Below are 17,068 nucleotides of genomic sequence, written 5' to 3' on the forward strand. Positions count from 1 at the left end.
TGACTTCGCTTCTTCCACTTAAATGTCCAACGTAGATATTCCTGCTATGGCGGATTACATCGCTGACACATAGCATCCGAAGGAGGCGGGCATAGGAACGGGAACAGGCGATGTTGAGGAATTTATCATTCGCACGATCCCATGACCCCAGTGCACCTATGACGAATGGAACGATCACGCAGTGTCCACGTTCTTGGGCGATGGAAGCACGGAGCATTTCATATTTTTCAAGCTTTCTGGCTCTCGCTTCAGCAAAGGCACCCAAGTGGTTTTCGAAGGGGATTGTCACGTCAATGAGGAAGTATTGTCCATCCCTTTCAACTAGAAGGTCAGGCCTAAGCCTGAGGTGTCAAGGGACTGATCCACAGAAATGATGTTAAAGTCTTTCTCACACATCTTGATTAGGCGATCGACAATCGCATTGTGTCGTTCTTTGTAGAGGGTTGAGTATGCCATGCAATGATCTAAAACATGTGGGAGAGTTTCTCTGTCGGCTCCACAACGGCGACATCTTGGGTCAAGGTTGGACCATGGCTTGGCGCCATTAAGGCTAACAAGGTTCAGTCGGGCCTTATGGACGAACCTCCAATCTGCAAATCGAGTGTAACTTCCAGATTGCAAAAAGTGGGTGGAGGCTTTTGAGGCGGCGACACATTCCAATGTTTTTCCCTGCTTTACTTCGATCTTAGCCAAAAGGCCGAGAAGCGATAGAGAATAGAAAGAGAAGGAATAAAGACAAAATTGGAGAAATCATATGTGGGGGCATTAACATTTTTTAAGTGCTGAGAACCTCTAAAAGTCTTAATCCGGCCTTGCGTATACTATCGGGTCAGTCCATAATTTCGTACGCATTAAGAGTATGTGAGGAATTCACTATGACGCATTTACTAAAACAATATAATTTTGAATCTGTTAGAACTTGTCATCGTTTGATACTAACATACTATTCAGTTCATCACCAACTTTCGTAAATATCGAACGTATTTTAGTACCCACAGAAGACGAATATAGATAATCAGTACAAACATGCTGTGCTACATTTTTTATTTTCGGTGTGGTGAATCTGCCAGGTTTGCAGCGATAAAAATTAATAGTCTGCATGGTGAACACACTATTAGTGTAATGACTGCCCAGAAATGGTTTAAAAAAATTAAAGTTGGAAAAAGCAGTATTGATGATGAACCCCGTTCAGGACGTTTTGAACTGTTAGAACCAAATCAAAAGATTTATTCAGAAGTTTATAGTGAACAACTTTGCCGTCTAAACTCAGAATTGATCAAAAAATGCCCACGATTGGTGAATATGAAGAAAGTGTTGTTTCATCATGATAACGCTAGACCGCATGCGGCTCGAACAACGCTGCAAACAATTAGTGAATTTAATTGGGAGCTTTTGCGACATCCTGCTTACTCCCCAGATATTGCCCCAGGTTATTTTTCACTTATGTCGTGCCTTACAAAATTTTTTACTGTGAAAAAAATTAAATTCTAAACAGGATGTACACAATGAACTTTGAAGTTTTTTTGCATCAAAACCAGAGTCTTTCTACAGCGATGGTATAAAAAAGCTGCCTGTAAGATGGCGAGACATTGTAGATAATGGAGGAAAATATATAATTGATTAAAATGTTAAGTTGTGTTTTTTTATATTATTTAAAAATTTACCAAAAAAAAATGCGCACGAATTTATGGATTGATCCAATACAATGTAACTTGCGTGTGTAGCAGCTTCCTGGATGCTGTTTACTTTCTTAATACAAATACCTCATAAGTCTTTGCAAACATTTTCCGCTTTTTGTCTTCTTCTGCATTCGGAGGTTGCTTCGTAAATGGCATTCTTCCACTTTCATGTGAAGTGTCGAGAAATGTTATATTCTTTGTAGACTGCTACAGTTTCATTGCAGAAGAGACAATATTTCCAGGTCCGTTCATCTTTAAAAGTGTGACATTCAGAATCAAATTTACGTTTTTTAGCAGACATTTTGGGGTGAAATGTTTTACGAATATATACATATTTCAAACAAAGACAGGCAACATTATACGTTTTAATAACTTCACTACTATTTACAATGACGCTATTTGCTCTACATCTTTCTCTTTAACTATAGGGACAATCAGTAATCTTAGAACTCGTGCCCACAGGCAAATATAGAAAGATATTCATTTATCCGCTATGTGGCGTAAGTGTTTTTTTTCTTCATCATTATTTGCTACTAGAACTACACTGGTGTGCAAAAATTAAGGACGAGACGGTTTTTCAATATAACTTTGTACAAAAACTTTCCAAATCAACACATTTAATACCGTAATATCCCCAATACGTAAGGACATGAGTAATGTAAGCAACACTTACTAAAAGAGAGGGATAAAAAGAGGCTTTATTGAAAAAGTAGCATGGAGCGCAATGCGACTGAAGGCCGAAACATCCCTGTGATGGGTGTCCAGCAAGAAACATAAGTCTTTAATAGGGGATATGATCTCCCTTGACTGCTAGGCAGGTTTCACAGCGTCTGCCCATGCTGAGAATGAGGGTGTCAATGAGTTGTTGAGGCATTGCTGCCCATTCGTCTTGCAGCGCCAATCGAAGCTCCGGAATCGTTACTGGTGGTAAGGTACGAGCTGCCAAGCGTCTGCCTAGAAAATCCCATACATGCTCGATGGGATTGAGATCCGGAGATCGTGCCGGCCAATCCATACGTTCAATATCCTCACTCTCTAAGAGCTGTTCGGCAGCTACTGTGCGATGACATGGTGCATTGTCGTCCATGAAAAGGAACTGCGGACCCATAGCGCCTCTAAAAAGACGCACATATGGAAGAAGAATCTCGTTACAATAACGGGTCCCGTTGACTGAACCTGCGTCGAAGATGTGAAGGTCTGTACGACTACCAAGCATGATGCCTCCCCAAACGAGAACACCGCCACCTCCATACCTGTCCCTTTCAATGATGTTCGAGGGATGATTGCGGCTTCCCCGCTCTCTCCAGATGAGTATGCGATGAGAATCGCTACTCAGACTGAATCTGCTCTCATCTTTAAAGAGTACTCGTCCCCATTCATTGGCTCTCCAATTCCGGTGTTTCCGGCACCACAGAGAACGCCTTCTCCGATGGGCAGGCGTTAGAGGTACACACCGTACAGGGCGTCGCGCAAACAGACCACCACCGTGCAGTCTTCTGGCCACGGTCAAACGCGATATCGGTCGTCCAGTCGCCTGTGTCGTGTGTCTAGCGATTTCTCCCGCTGTCTGCTGCCTGTTTCTTCTGGCCTGTAAGGCAATATACCGGTCATCTGCGGGTGTGGTTCCTCGTGGACGACCACTACTAAACCCTCGGATAGCTGTTCCTGAAGTTTGAAATTGTCTCCAAAGTCGTGAAACGATGCTGTGAGCAATTCCGAACTCTGCAGCCACACTTGTCACACTGCGGCCTTCCTCCAACTTCCCAATGATTCGACCTCGGGTAAACGCATCCAGATGTCGTCTAACAGATTGATTATTTGCCATTTCTCGCTAAGGCAGCAACTCGGTGTGATTTTAACTGGTATACGGCGTGCAATCTCTTTGCCAGAAATACTGATCTTACACCGACAACATGTACTACTTTATACTACTCAGACACTCCCCCATAACGTCTACCTGCATATCTGCGCATGTGCTACCGTACATCACCTTACTTAATCTCCTGATTGGTCTTTCTGTCCGCTCTGCCTCTTCGTTCAGCTGATATGCTAATTTTTCGACTTCGTCCTTAATTTTTGCACACCAGTGTAGGAAAGGTAACTTGATAGTGAAATTAAAATTTACACATTTATTTACAAAAGAAGAAAAAAGAAAAAGGATCACAGAAAAAATAACGAGTACTTCTATTCATCTAGGAAGATTATCAACAAATATCGCTTTGTGGGAAATTTTGATAGGAAGTCTTAAGTCTTGTTAAACTTTCCTGTGCTAGTGCCATAACAGGAAGGCACTGGGCAGAGCTTAAAATGCGCGGTGTAAATGTCAGTGAATCGAAACAATAGACCCTCTATATGATCTCGTTTCTGGCGTCGATCACGTGAGTTCGTTCTGTAGCATGTGACTCCTTTCTGCACTAGATCTATACAATATATATGATTTATTGTATAATAATATTGTAATATTTAACATATATTTTATATTGTGCATCAATATCTTAAAAATGTATTGTATAAATAAAATGCATTTTTTAAATTTGCGATAGGTCAAGTAGAACCTTCAGACAGGCCAGAGCTGGCTATATTTTGACCATTCCTGGCTGAGACCATTAATACCCAGATGTTTTCCCAGTGTGATCTCTACTGTGATAATTATAACTTATGACTGTGATATAAGTGGTAGTTAAACTACTTTTAGTAGGAACACAGTTCAAGAGATGCAAGTCTAATTGAGGATTACGAACCTGATTAGATGAGACACATTGATTATACAGTCGACACATTGATTATACAGGCATAGATGAGACACATTGGATTATACAGTCGGAAAGTATAATCACACAACAGCCAGAAGTACCGGCACTGGTTGGTAAACACCTATACCGCACAGCTAAAACTGATCTCTATACGACATCGATAGTGCTTATAGGAACTTAGGAGGACACAATTACAGGTCAAGCCTTTGTTCACAAGCTCAGTGACAAAGCATTTGCTAAACTGAGGATTGTTACCTCGTAGCACAACTCAATTTTCATTCAACCACAGACACTCAGAAAGTAATGAGATTTTGAACACCGACACTGGTGTGTTGATTAACCACAAGTAATCTTTCCTGATAAATCATATTTCAGCCTGAGACATCATGATGATCGAATACAAGTTGGAAGACACTGAGAGAGGGGATGCATATGAGCGGTCCAAAATATTGCGATTTGGCGTTGTACTGCACTCTATTCACGGTCTTATCTAAATCACATTGAAGGAACTCTCAACAGCCGACAGTATGTCAAGAATGTTTTAGAGTTGAGAAGGCAAATATGGACAAAGTCAATTCTTTTCGTTCAGATTTGTTCTGTAGTCGTTCTTCATCAAAACAGTGCTCATCCACGTGCGATTCAATTCGTTTAACAAATCTTTTTTGAGGCCCCGCTTTTCTTGGCATATTTTTTCATCTACACTATCGTCCATAGAATATATCTGGGATGCAGTCACTAAACTGCCGTCGCTAAATACCTTAAACACTCTATTACCAAAGAACTCTGGACTTCAGTACAAGCATTCTCATAGGCTCTTCTTCGGGATTTAATCCAAAGCGCGTACTATTCCGTGTCATTTCTTGAAGAAGCTATAATTGTTTCTCAGTGTTACTTCCCACTAAATTGAGTTTTAGGCTGAATTTTTGTTACATGGCTTTCAAATGTGCTTGTTTATATTCTGCAGCATGCATGAATTATTGTGAAAACTTCTTCAACTTAAGTTATCCGACCTCGTTCGGGTACCATTTTTTTTAAAATGGTTTTTATTTTAACTATAAACATATTAATTTGAAAATAAGCATATTAATTAATGAAAACAGCTTAAAACGTAAGGCTGAGTAGTTTTAATTTTGAAAAATAATGAAAAAAGGATAATTTTTCCTTAAATTTTGCCTTTACGGCAACAACCATGGTGAAATATTTATATATAAATATGCAGTTTTTTTAATTTGTATTTATATTTACACTTGTTTTGTATGCAATGAAGCAAAATAATTAAGATATATTCATATATTCTTGAGATATGTCAAAATGTATAGTATTTACTGTATATTTTTCTATTATTGCATCCAAAATCTAAAAATAAAAAGTAACAATTCATCTTCTAATTAATATTTCTAAAATCTTCCGCTTCAGAGCATGCATCAGATTATATGAAACATGTATAGAAAGCATCATTTAATTTTATTGATAAAATTTTGAGTTATGGCTGTTAATATTGGCAATATTTACAGAAAAATCATTTTTCAGGAAACAAGTTTAAAATTTTCATAAAAGAATTTCTTAGTGAAAGAAGCATCTCTGATAATTAAAATTCGCCTGCTTTGTAACTGACACCTTATTTTTTCTTTACACGCTTTGCACTTTTTCTTTCGAACAAAGCGTAAATTTTTCTTTGAGTTTTTGTAAAACATGTGGAATGCCGCCAAGAGTCATGATTTTTCACTTTATCAAGTTTTCGAATTCCCTGCTCAGTGTAAAATTCAGGATACATACCTAACCTTGAAAATGCTTCAAGCAAACTTATAAATCCATCATTAAATAACAAAACACTTACATTTGCTCCAAACACTAATGTTCGCAAGTTTATGAATGTTTCTTTCGGAACAATTTGCAATAAAATGCCATTAAAACGTTCCCTGATATTTTGAGTTTTGCCATGTATGCACTTTTTAATAACTCTTGTTTATGTAATCAACTCCATATATGTAGGTTTAATCAAAATATATGTTGATATACTAGAGGTTTTTGCCTGATTTTTTCCTGATTTCTGCAATCGAACATTCCAACTCATTGATTGAGGAGAGCATTGGCTTCAAAGAAGAACTGCAATGGAACAAGAAGCTAGTACAACCTGCTGCACCTCAATTAAGTTTCCACATTACTTCTAATTGCAATTCCTAATTCTGCAGTTTATCAATAAAAGAATCAGCCAGTTTAGCTTTTCCTTTAAATTCAGGAGCGGAGTTTTTTACTTTTCGTAGTCTACTACCAACCCTTTTCTATACATGTCCAATGCATTCCAGTTTCTTGACCGAATCTTTCCCATATATATCTTTCACAGTTAAAAACCCCTTAGAATCCCCATCCTCATAACACTCCGTATACTTCAGCTTTCGTAATGTAATAAGTCATTCAAAAAGCGCATAAGCACCAACTGCTTCCATACCCGAGGCTGCTTCTTTATAATTTGCAGAACAATTATGTTACGCTTTACATATGTCGTGCTGAAGATTGCATTCCATTCTATTTATTTTGTTGCAAATGATGCAAAAATTTGACATAGCTTTCAAATCAAGCACTTTGTCAATGCTAATCGACAAAGCAGCAACACATCCACTCAACGTCCAATACCCTCCGCGCCAAACTAAATACGAAATTAAGGGAAAAACTATCGCCAGATTCTTAAAATGTATTACAAAATCTCTAAACTTAGTACGAAGGTTTATAATTTACAAAATCTTGATAATAAATAAGGTTTCTTAATAGGTATATCTATTTAAACGCTCACTTCCGGCCCAGAATATTGGAACTTCCGGTTTATTCTGTTACAGAAAAATGCTTATAACTTCAGTTCTAATTAACCTATCAACAAGCAGAAACTTGTATTTACTAGCCAAAGATGTATTCTTTAAGATAATGTAATAAAGTAAAAATCGAAATTTTGACCGAAAATCGTCTTTTGTACGAGGTCGGATACCTTAAGTAACTTTAATGGTTTATTAAAAATATTTTCCATATTTTTTAGCAAATTTACTATCTACATTTATATTAAATTAATTAAAAAAACTATTCTTGATTCTAGTTTCGTAAAAAGAAGCTGTAAGTTAAAACTGATGAATCTATATGGATACACCCCCTCTCAAAAAGAGTTTTGGTGCACTATAGGGGAAATCTTTTCTTAAGTTTCTGATATTATTAAGAATTATTATTTAAGAATTATTGAGAATTCTTTTTCTCTGAAAGATTTAAATTTAGAAAACGTTCGCTTATATTTTCGCTATGCAAAACTTTGAAATCTCTCCTTGGAAGTATGATCAAATACTTGCATTTTATAAATGTTAATTCTTGATTATTAGTTATTTTATATCCACTTACAAATATTACATTTGCTTATTAGTTATCTTATATCCATTTACTTATATTCTAATTTTATTTAATTACTAATTGCCGCATACTAAAAGAACTGTAACTACTTCATTTAATAATAGTCTTAGAAAATATGTAAGTTCCGATAATGCATGAGATGGTGTTGAGCTCCCTGTTTCGCAATGTCTCTGGTATAAACTTATATGAATTCGAAATTTTTCCTTCGCATAATATTTGTAATTACATAATCCATTGTAATTTTTAATATTATTTTTAAAATATAAAAAAAAATCGGGTTTTTGAATGTCATAAACAACAATTTAGTGCGTAAAAATATTTTACATCCAAATGCGGTTTGAAACTTTCGTAAAAAGTGTCCAAAAATTTGCACGTTAAAAGAGTGTTACACATTTCCTAATCTTTGCTTCTAACAGCTCAGATATATTATATTATTTGTTATGAAATTCTTGGGAAATATTGCATTTATTATTAAATTTTAATTATTAACAATATAGATTTGTTCATTTAAATTACAAAATTTTTAAATTAAAAGAATATACTGAATTTATTTGTTATAGGTACGAAATGAAAGATCATCATTTTCATCAAGAAGCTCACAGAAACAATATTTACATGAAGAATGAAAAAATTTTGCCGTTAGTATATGAGAGAAGAAGGCAACTGTATGAAACTTTAATGATATGATTTGCTATCTGAATAAATTTATTATTTAAAACTGATTAAAATAGCTTTGACAGACTTTTTAAATGGTGCAAATTTATAAATCTAAAATATCTGTATTTATGTGTTTGAAAAAAAATCATTTCCATAGTCTTCAATGCAGAAAATCCGCTGTCATTTTTTTTTCGTGTTAAACCTTAAACATTTAATAACCTGAAAACAATTCGCCCCTTTACACCGCATGGTATAACCCATGTTGTAATTATCAGAAAAAATAATGAAAAAATTGATGGAAAAACGAATCGAAACTGAATAGCCAGAGCATTTCATAATTTAAATAAATGCTTATTTTGGTCTTAAAAGAAACAGCATATTTATTTTTACAATTTTCATTCTTGTTTGCAACGTATTACTTATTATTTGACATAAAATAATATAATAAACTTCTAAGAAATAAGGCTTACGCAATGCTTTAATGGAACACTCCAAGTAACAACTTTTTCAATTCAAACTCTTTGTTGCCACACAGCGAATCTTAGTAACTATGCAAACACATTACATTGTGTTGCCAATTAGGAAATCTTAATAGTTATATAAAAACATTAAATTATGTTCCACTACAGATTAATGGCCGTACACTAATTCATTTTTACTGTTTAGCAATTTATTTTGGATGGTTTAAACATATCAGATTATTTATAATGATATTACGTATTGCTATAGATAACGCACTTCGTAAATACCATGACAACATCTCCTGTCACTGCTGTTATCCTTCGCAAATCTTACTCTTCTTTTCTGTTTTCCGAAGAAGTTTTGCGTTATTTTGATGGGTTGCGAAACAGGAATTTTTTCCACCGCAACAAACTTTTTTTTTTTTTTTTTTAAACCATGCTCGTGGTTGTACTTGTAGTTTAGAATTAATGTAAAATAAAGTTCATGCTCTTTTTTTTTTCTGTTCATGCTTTGCATATCCTTAACAATTAATTCTCAATTTGTGCTAAAGGCACAGACTTTTCAATACTGAGCACAAATTAGTTTCCGAATTAACCAGTAGATGGCACTACTCAGTCTTTTTAAAATTCGTCAAGTGAGATGGACAAATGTTTGTCTCTTTACATTTTTATTTTATTTGATAGTTTAGCTTATTATGTCAGAGTACTTTGTGTTTTACATGATTAAAGATATATCATTTCTTCCCTGTACACAAATATTTCTATATCATTTCTTCCATGTACACAAATATTTCTAACTTGACTATTTTTTTTTAAGTAAACTATTTAAATATAAAATAAGAATTAATCCATTAATTAGTTTAATAATTCAAATTATGATAAGAAACGTCACCGCAGTAAACTAGCTATCTTGAATAAACTAGCTATCTTGAAATTCAATAAAAAATGTTTTTAAAAAATGTAAAAAAAAAAAAAAAAAAACAACAAAAAACTAAACATTTGCATGCTCGGAGGAAAAAAAAGAAAAAAATTATTTTAATTTATTAAGATGTACTCATAATTCATAGTATAGTTTCTTATTTCAAATTTCATATTGGCATCTTGGAGAAAAGGAAGGTAAATATATTTATAAAATTACATAATGTTCGCTTTTACATAAAGTCACTGTTAATAACAAAAGAGATGAGTTAATTATTTTAAACTTATTATTTTTATATTACTTAACTGAAAAATATTTTTCTTTAAAATTTTAAAACTTTAATAGTAAACTCCTCGAAGTGTCAGACTGTCTGAAATTTTCAGATGACTTTTTTTTATTGGCGGATTTTTATTTTAGTATGCGTGCTATTACAAATAAATACACTGAGTTATTGGCATAAAATATATTTGTTTTATCATTGAAAATACCAGTATGATCTTTCAGCAAAAACTTTAAAAATGTTTTACTTTGCATAAATTGTCGGAATCCAGAACAGTTTGAACTTAATTTACGTTATTTCTTATGGGAAAATGTATTTTAGAAATCGGAAAACAGAACCGTCTTCTGGAATGAATTGTCTCTGAGTTAAAAATCCACTTGTGGCTAAAAAATTGATTTATTTAAAAATTAATCACGTTTCAAAAAGGTTTATGTAGCAAATCAGTTTTTATTATTAATGCTTCACTGTCTGTCATCGCTACAATCTTTATCTTGCTTTGTTAACTACATCATATGCACACCTATGCAAAATCTTAGGTATTTTTTAGGAGCATTCGTTTTTTCGAATTTACAGTTACTCAATGCGTTTTTACCTCTTTATTCATTTTCATTTTAATTAAACTAATTATACATACAAAGCACATTATGGCGGTTCAAAACGGGAATATTATTTCATGTTCTGTGAAATCTGTGAAAAGGAAAAATAAATACGTAAATAACTTATTCTTTAAGTTAAAAAAAAAATATGATTTTGAAAAAGTAATGAAGGAAGGAAGAGAGGATGAAAAATAAAACAATAAACTTAAATAACTCAAAGAATAATGATAAAAAGAAAAGGAAATAAAGATGGATTGAGGGGGAAATAATGTTAAATTAATTTTTTAGTTATTTATTTTATTTTTCTCACGTCTTACTACATGTATTTAATTTCCAATATTCATGTTCGTGATCAGGTTATTCGTGCTTATAAATTGCTTCAATCAGACATTATTTGAAGCATTCTAGGTCAGTTCTCTGATTTATTTTCATCTGAAGATGAGTATATGGTCTGCTAACTCGTGATCCAACTCCCGATAAGGGAATTTATTTTGCATTATGTTAATGCCTCATAACTATGTCGAAGTCCTGGTAGTCTTGATGCAATACTGCTTCATGTTGCTTATTTCGATAAAGTTATTTCTATCAATATTGTAAAATAATTTGAGCACATCGAATTTTTCAATTCTTCACACTAGACTCGTTAACTTACTTATAGCGTCGTAGCTTACTTTCAGTTCTTCACACTAGTATAAAGAAAGATATTGAGACTTTAAAATAATCTACTGGGAGAGCTGACTATCTACTTCATGGCTATAAATCTAATTATTCAAAAAATTAACAGACTCTAACTTCACGTCCAAGTATGAACTGGTAGATCAGTGTGTTAGGAAATTATGTGCTCACAGTATCAATTTTTTTGTAAATTATGAAGAGATAGATATTTTAATTACCTTTTGAATTGCTGACGCAATAATTCAGAATGAAGAGATAATTTGAATTTTATTTTTGACATGTTTGCGTTAAGACCGACAATAACCCGAAAAGAAGAAAATATTAAGGTTTTGATTCTAGTGTGCTCTAATAACCTAAAATTGTATAAAAGATAAATGTTGAATTACCCATGCATAGTACCAAAAAGAATGTGTAATAGCTTCACCTGTATGGCATGTATTTATTCGGAATACTAATATTGTAGCAGAAATTTAGATATATTTGGTCATTAGAAACTAGGTAGCACCAATCATATAATGAAATTCACGAGTGGTAGAACAGGACATCGAAGGAAGGACAATCTTAAAACATCCCGAAAGTCACTAATTACATTTCGGCATAATGCTTACAGAATATTATAGGACTTGCCAGGAATGAAAAATGGCATAATGTATTTTTCACTGGATTCAATTTTGAATTTAAGAATTCTTCATCTAAGCAGTGTGTGCGAAGAGGAAAAAATAGATTGACGGACGAATATTAAAGACGTTCAGAGGCATAAAAATAAATAATTGTAGAAAAGATTTGCTAATGAAAAGTACTAGATTAGTAAAGAATGAGGACTTGCTAGAGAAAAATATGACCCTTAATCGGCATCAGAAAAAGTCACCAAACATGTCTTGCAGCTTTCATTCACACATGGGAGCGTAACAGTAAAAGGGATGAGTAAGAGAGAAGACAAAGAGCGGCGAATTCTAACTTCAGCTTCCTCTATATGCCGCCGTTATCAAGTGAATTGCTCAATATTTTCCGGCTTTTGCAGGTAGATGTCGTAGAGCGAGCATAATAATAGGTTCATTTATGACACGGAGTTTCTCCTAAGAGACTTGTAAATGTTGTAAGGGGAAAATCTAGGACACTACAGGCATAGAGATAAATTTGAGGCTTAGAGTTGCAAGCAATAGCCGTGATCACGTGATGCGGTTGAGTCAATCCGAATGTAGTTATTGCAGAAGTAGTAGCATTGCTATTGGTTACTCACAATCCTCAGTCTAGTGACAGGTCAGAGAAAATTGTCTTCTACTCAAGTGGGAGTGTCTCTCAGAGAATATATAAATACATCGGCTGGTTCAAAATACAAACAAAAGTCCAAAATACATGAAAATAACAGAAAAAAAGAAAATAAATATGATGTATGGGTACGTCACAGGCTTACGTGCACAGGTACAACAGCATGTTTACTATTCAGGTACTGCAATACTATATAGGGAAGTTGTGATTAATTATACACTGAAGTGACAAAAGTCATGGGATAGCAATATGAAAATATACAGATGGCAGTAGTATCGCGTAGAAAATGTATAAATGCGAAATGCTTTGGCAGGGCTTTCATTTGTGTTCAAGTTATTCATGTGAAGAGGCTTTGACGTGATTATGGCCGCACGCGAGAATTAACAGACTTTGAACGCGGAATGGTAGTTGGAGCTAGACGCATGGGTCATTCCATTTCGGATATCGTTAGGGAATTCAACATTCCGAGATCCACAGTGTCAAAAGTGTGCCGAGAGTATCTAATTTCAGGCATGACATCCCACCATGGACAGCGCAGTGGCCGACCACCTGCACTTAACGACCGAGACCAGCGACATCCGCGTAGAGTTGTCAATGTTCACAGACAAGCAACACTGCGTCAAATAACCGCAGAAATCAATGTGGGACGTACGAGGGACGTGTCCGATAGGACAGTACGGCGAAATTTGTCTTCCTTGGGCTATGCCAGCAGAAGACCGACTCGAGTGCCTTTACTGACAGAACGACATCGCCTGCAGCGACTCTCGTGGGCTCGTGAGCATATCGGTTGGTCCATAAACGAATGGAAAACCGTGGCTTGGTCAGATGAGTCACGATTTCAGTTGGTAAGAGCTGATGGTAGGGTTCGAGTGTGGCGCAGGCCCCACGAAGCCATGGACCCAAGTTGTCAACAAGGCACTGTTCAAGCTGGTGGTGGTTCCATAATGGTCTGGGCTGTTTTTACATGGCATGGACTCGGTCCTCTGGTGCAACTGAACCAATCATTGACTGGAAATGGATACCTTCAGCTACTTCACTTACAGCCATTCATGGACTTCACGTACTCAAACAACGATGGGATTTTTATGGATGACAATGCGCCATGTCACCGGGCCACAATTGTTCGCGATTGGTTAGAAGAACATTCTGGACAATTCCAGCGAATGATCTGGCCACCTAGATTGCCCGACATGAATCCCATCGAACATTTATGGGACATCATGGAGAGGTCAGTTCGTGCCCGAAACCCTGCACCGTCAACACTTTCACAATTATGGACGTCTATAGAGGCAGCATGGCTCAATACTTCTGCAGGGGACTTCCAACGACTTGTTGAGTCCATGCCACGTCGAGTTGCTGCACTTCTCCGAGCAAAAGGAGGACCGACAAAATATTAGGAGGTATCTCATGACTTTTGCCATTTCAGTGTAAGTGCGGCCAAAGGGCGCAGATACTTATCCTCATTAACCATTTCATACTGAAATGTGTTAAAAATAATTCAAGTACTGAAAGTTCTTAGCATTTTTAAAGACATTTTCTGAGGAATTCATCTAAATAGTTAATATTTAAGTCTTTAAGTAGGCGTTTATTCCTCAAGTAATAGTGAGCGTTAGTGATTATACGAAGGTATCGGCTTTAGCAATTTGTAATTTTCTCAAAATAAATGCTGCCCAAGCTGGTGAAGCATGAGTCAAGATAATCCGAACCACAGATACGTAGACGCTTCTTGTTCAAGTCCAGTTTGATTATTTGCCTATGATTGGGAACAGACAGCTGATCACTTTGTTAGCTTTGATTGTAACATGCTGTATGTGGTGAGTTCAAGTTAGTCTTTCACTCAAAATTAATTCTCTTTGTTATCTTTGGTTGTAACATGATGTATGTCGTGAGTTCAAGTTAGTCTTTCACTCAGAATTAATTCTAAATTCTTCGTTTGCTTTACAATTGAGACGGGTTCATTGAAACGTAGTAAATTTTTCTTGATATAGCTCTTTTCCGGATTTTAATAATCAGAAGCTGGGACTTTGGAAGATTTATATAGATTTCCTATTTTCTGCATCAATCTTCAGTGGGAGGGATATGGTATTAGAGCGTTGATTAATGGTAGGAAATTTCATTGCTAGTGCAGTGTCGTTGCATAGCGCGCCAATATGGAATTGGAAATGCAGATAGTCTTCGGAATGTCAGCCACATAGAAAAGATACTACAATAAAGGTCCAATAATATTGCGCTGCTGCCCACCATCTTGGATAATCCTTTCAGAGAAAAGGGCATTTCCACTGAAACTTTGAACGTTCTGTTCGTGGAAAAAAAGTATAAGTTATTTTCAAGGTTTAAGTCAGTTAATTTGAAGACGTGCCCTCATGCCAAACGCAAATGTAGGCTTTCGCCCCATCTATCCTGAGGAGAGAAGTATTTAACAGGGTCTTAGCGAATTCTGCGATGCGAACTAACTACTTAGCAGTGAATAAGTTTTCTTTAAAGCCGAACTGTTCCGGAGGAAAAAGTTGATGGTATGATTTCATTCTTCATAGAATATTGCGTTCATAATTTTTCTCAATTAATAGACCGATAGGTATATAACCGTCGGGATTTGAATGATCTTTTCCAAATTTTGGCATGAAGATGACCTTTGCTGTCTTCCAAATACCCGGAAAAGAGGGATTTACCAGGGAGAACGAACTTCAAAACCCGTCTATTTATAGTCTTTTTATGCAATATACGTTGCCATAGTTGAAATGGAATTCAGAATGAAAAATGTGAAGGCACCACTCTCGATGAAATATTAGCTGACTTGACTTTTCATGTTTTCTGCTTTGAAAAAATCTGCCGAGTGTTACGGAATTTATGGATTATGTACACATAATGTTTTATATTAACCTCCCTATTCATTTGAAAATATAATGAGAGACTTGTTTATAGTTGAATTTTTTAAAATATGTAAATGAAATCAATGTTTCCAGAAAATTCCATCATTTTTAGAGGGGCTGCAGCAACATTATTTACGTTAAATGAAGATACGAACATGTTAAGTAAAGGATAGTGTAACAAAAGCGGGAGATCATTCTTATATTTAGTAAATCGTAAGAAGTATTCTGCTAAAAGCATCAATAATGTCTTAAATTTTGTAATGTTTGAAAAAGAAATCGAACATAAGTTAAATTAGTCGCAAATTTCAGGACACGATGAGCATGTAAAATTTGAATCGCATGAACTCATATCTCGAAAAAGAAAAAATTCTCATGAACCTTAATAAAAATTGTAGTTCGATAACAAATACACTATTAATTTAAAAATGTTTTAAATAAAAATGAAATATAAAAATTGACAAAAATCTGAAAGGTTTCAGATTCGCACTTAAATCATAAAATTCAGTTCAACAGCAATGTCGCAAAATAATTTAAAAATGATCATGTCTTTCGAATTTCTGATACACAGTTCTGCGCCGCTGGAGATAAAAAGGTTTTTTCCCTGTAGTGTTGCCATTGCTCGCTTTTAAATCCTTGAGTTTGTTAATCAAAAATTTGTTAAAGTTTTACAAAATATAAAATCGATAATAAAATTCCAAATTTCAAATTTGAGCTTTCAGATGCCCATATTCGCAGTAGGATTACGTCATTCAAAATTGGATGGCTCTAGGTACCGTTGTTTTATCGCAATGCGAGAAACATACATACATTTATGCAGATTCTTCATTATTTAATTTCTTCAATTTAATACAGGCCGATAGTATTTCGTGGCAACGATTTGAAAAATGATACAGCCTTTTAAAGTTTGCAGCGCAAAATTGCAAAACGAAAACAATAGTCGGGACAAAGCCCCTTCGGACTAAAAATTAATTTATGCAAATGACAATATCAGTTTTAGAAAATAAATTACTTGCATAGAGCTTAATGCATGAGACCGAATTTAAAGGCAAATTACTTTTTATTAAATGAATATTTTCATGTAAAATGTTAAGCATGATTGCCTTATAATCATATACAAGATACATAAATGCTTCGGCCAAGCAGCAAGAGCTCTTTCAGTTATTCGCTCGATTATTTTCTAGATCTCTGATTTTATTGCATTTTGAAAACCTGTTAGAACTTTCCCTTGTAATTTGTCTAATATGTTAAAGATATTTCCAGCAAATAAGTTTACGAAATGGTGGCGGATGAAACCTTTAGCTATTTCTAGACAAAATTTAATTTAGGGCCTCATTTATATAAGCTGCTACTAAAGAAATCTTAAATAACATTACTTAAAAGTTTTATTAACAAGAGTGAATACAAACACTACAAAAATGGTATAATAAAAGAATTTCTGGTATAACAATATATAATTTAAAGAGTTCTCTTAGAGGCAGGGAATGTTTTCATTCTGTAGAATTCGATTGAGCTTTTGAGTTTC

General features: G+C 34.8%; 1 protein-coding gene across 2 annotated transcripts in view; it reads left to right on the forward strand.

The window, feature by feature from the left end:
- Nucleotides 1-8,561, forward strand: part of LOC118197622 (uncharacterized) — a 29,887-nt gene extending 21,326 nt beyond the window's left edge. For both annotated transcript variants that reach the window (XM_085825364.1, XM_085825365.1), the window contains exon 4: nucleotides 8,380-8,561. In XM_085825364.1, coding sequence (XP_085681490.1) covers nucleotides 8,380-8,506 — 127 coding nt within the window. In that variant the 3' untranslated portion in view covers nucleotides 8,507-8,561. The remainder of the gene's footprint in view (nucleotides 1-8,379) is intronic.
- The last annotated feature ends 8,507 nt before the right edge of the window (nucleotides 8,562-17,068 follow it).

This window comes from Stegodyphus dumicola, chromosome 10 (assembly GCF_044657685.1).
Source record: "Stegodyphus dumicola isolate Sdum_Otavi_A_Nest chromosome 10, ASM4465768v1".
Lineage (NCBI taxonomy): Eukaryota > Metazoa > Arthropoda > Arachnida > Araneae > Eresidae > Stegodyphus > Stegodyphus dumicola.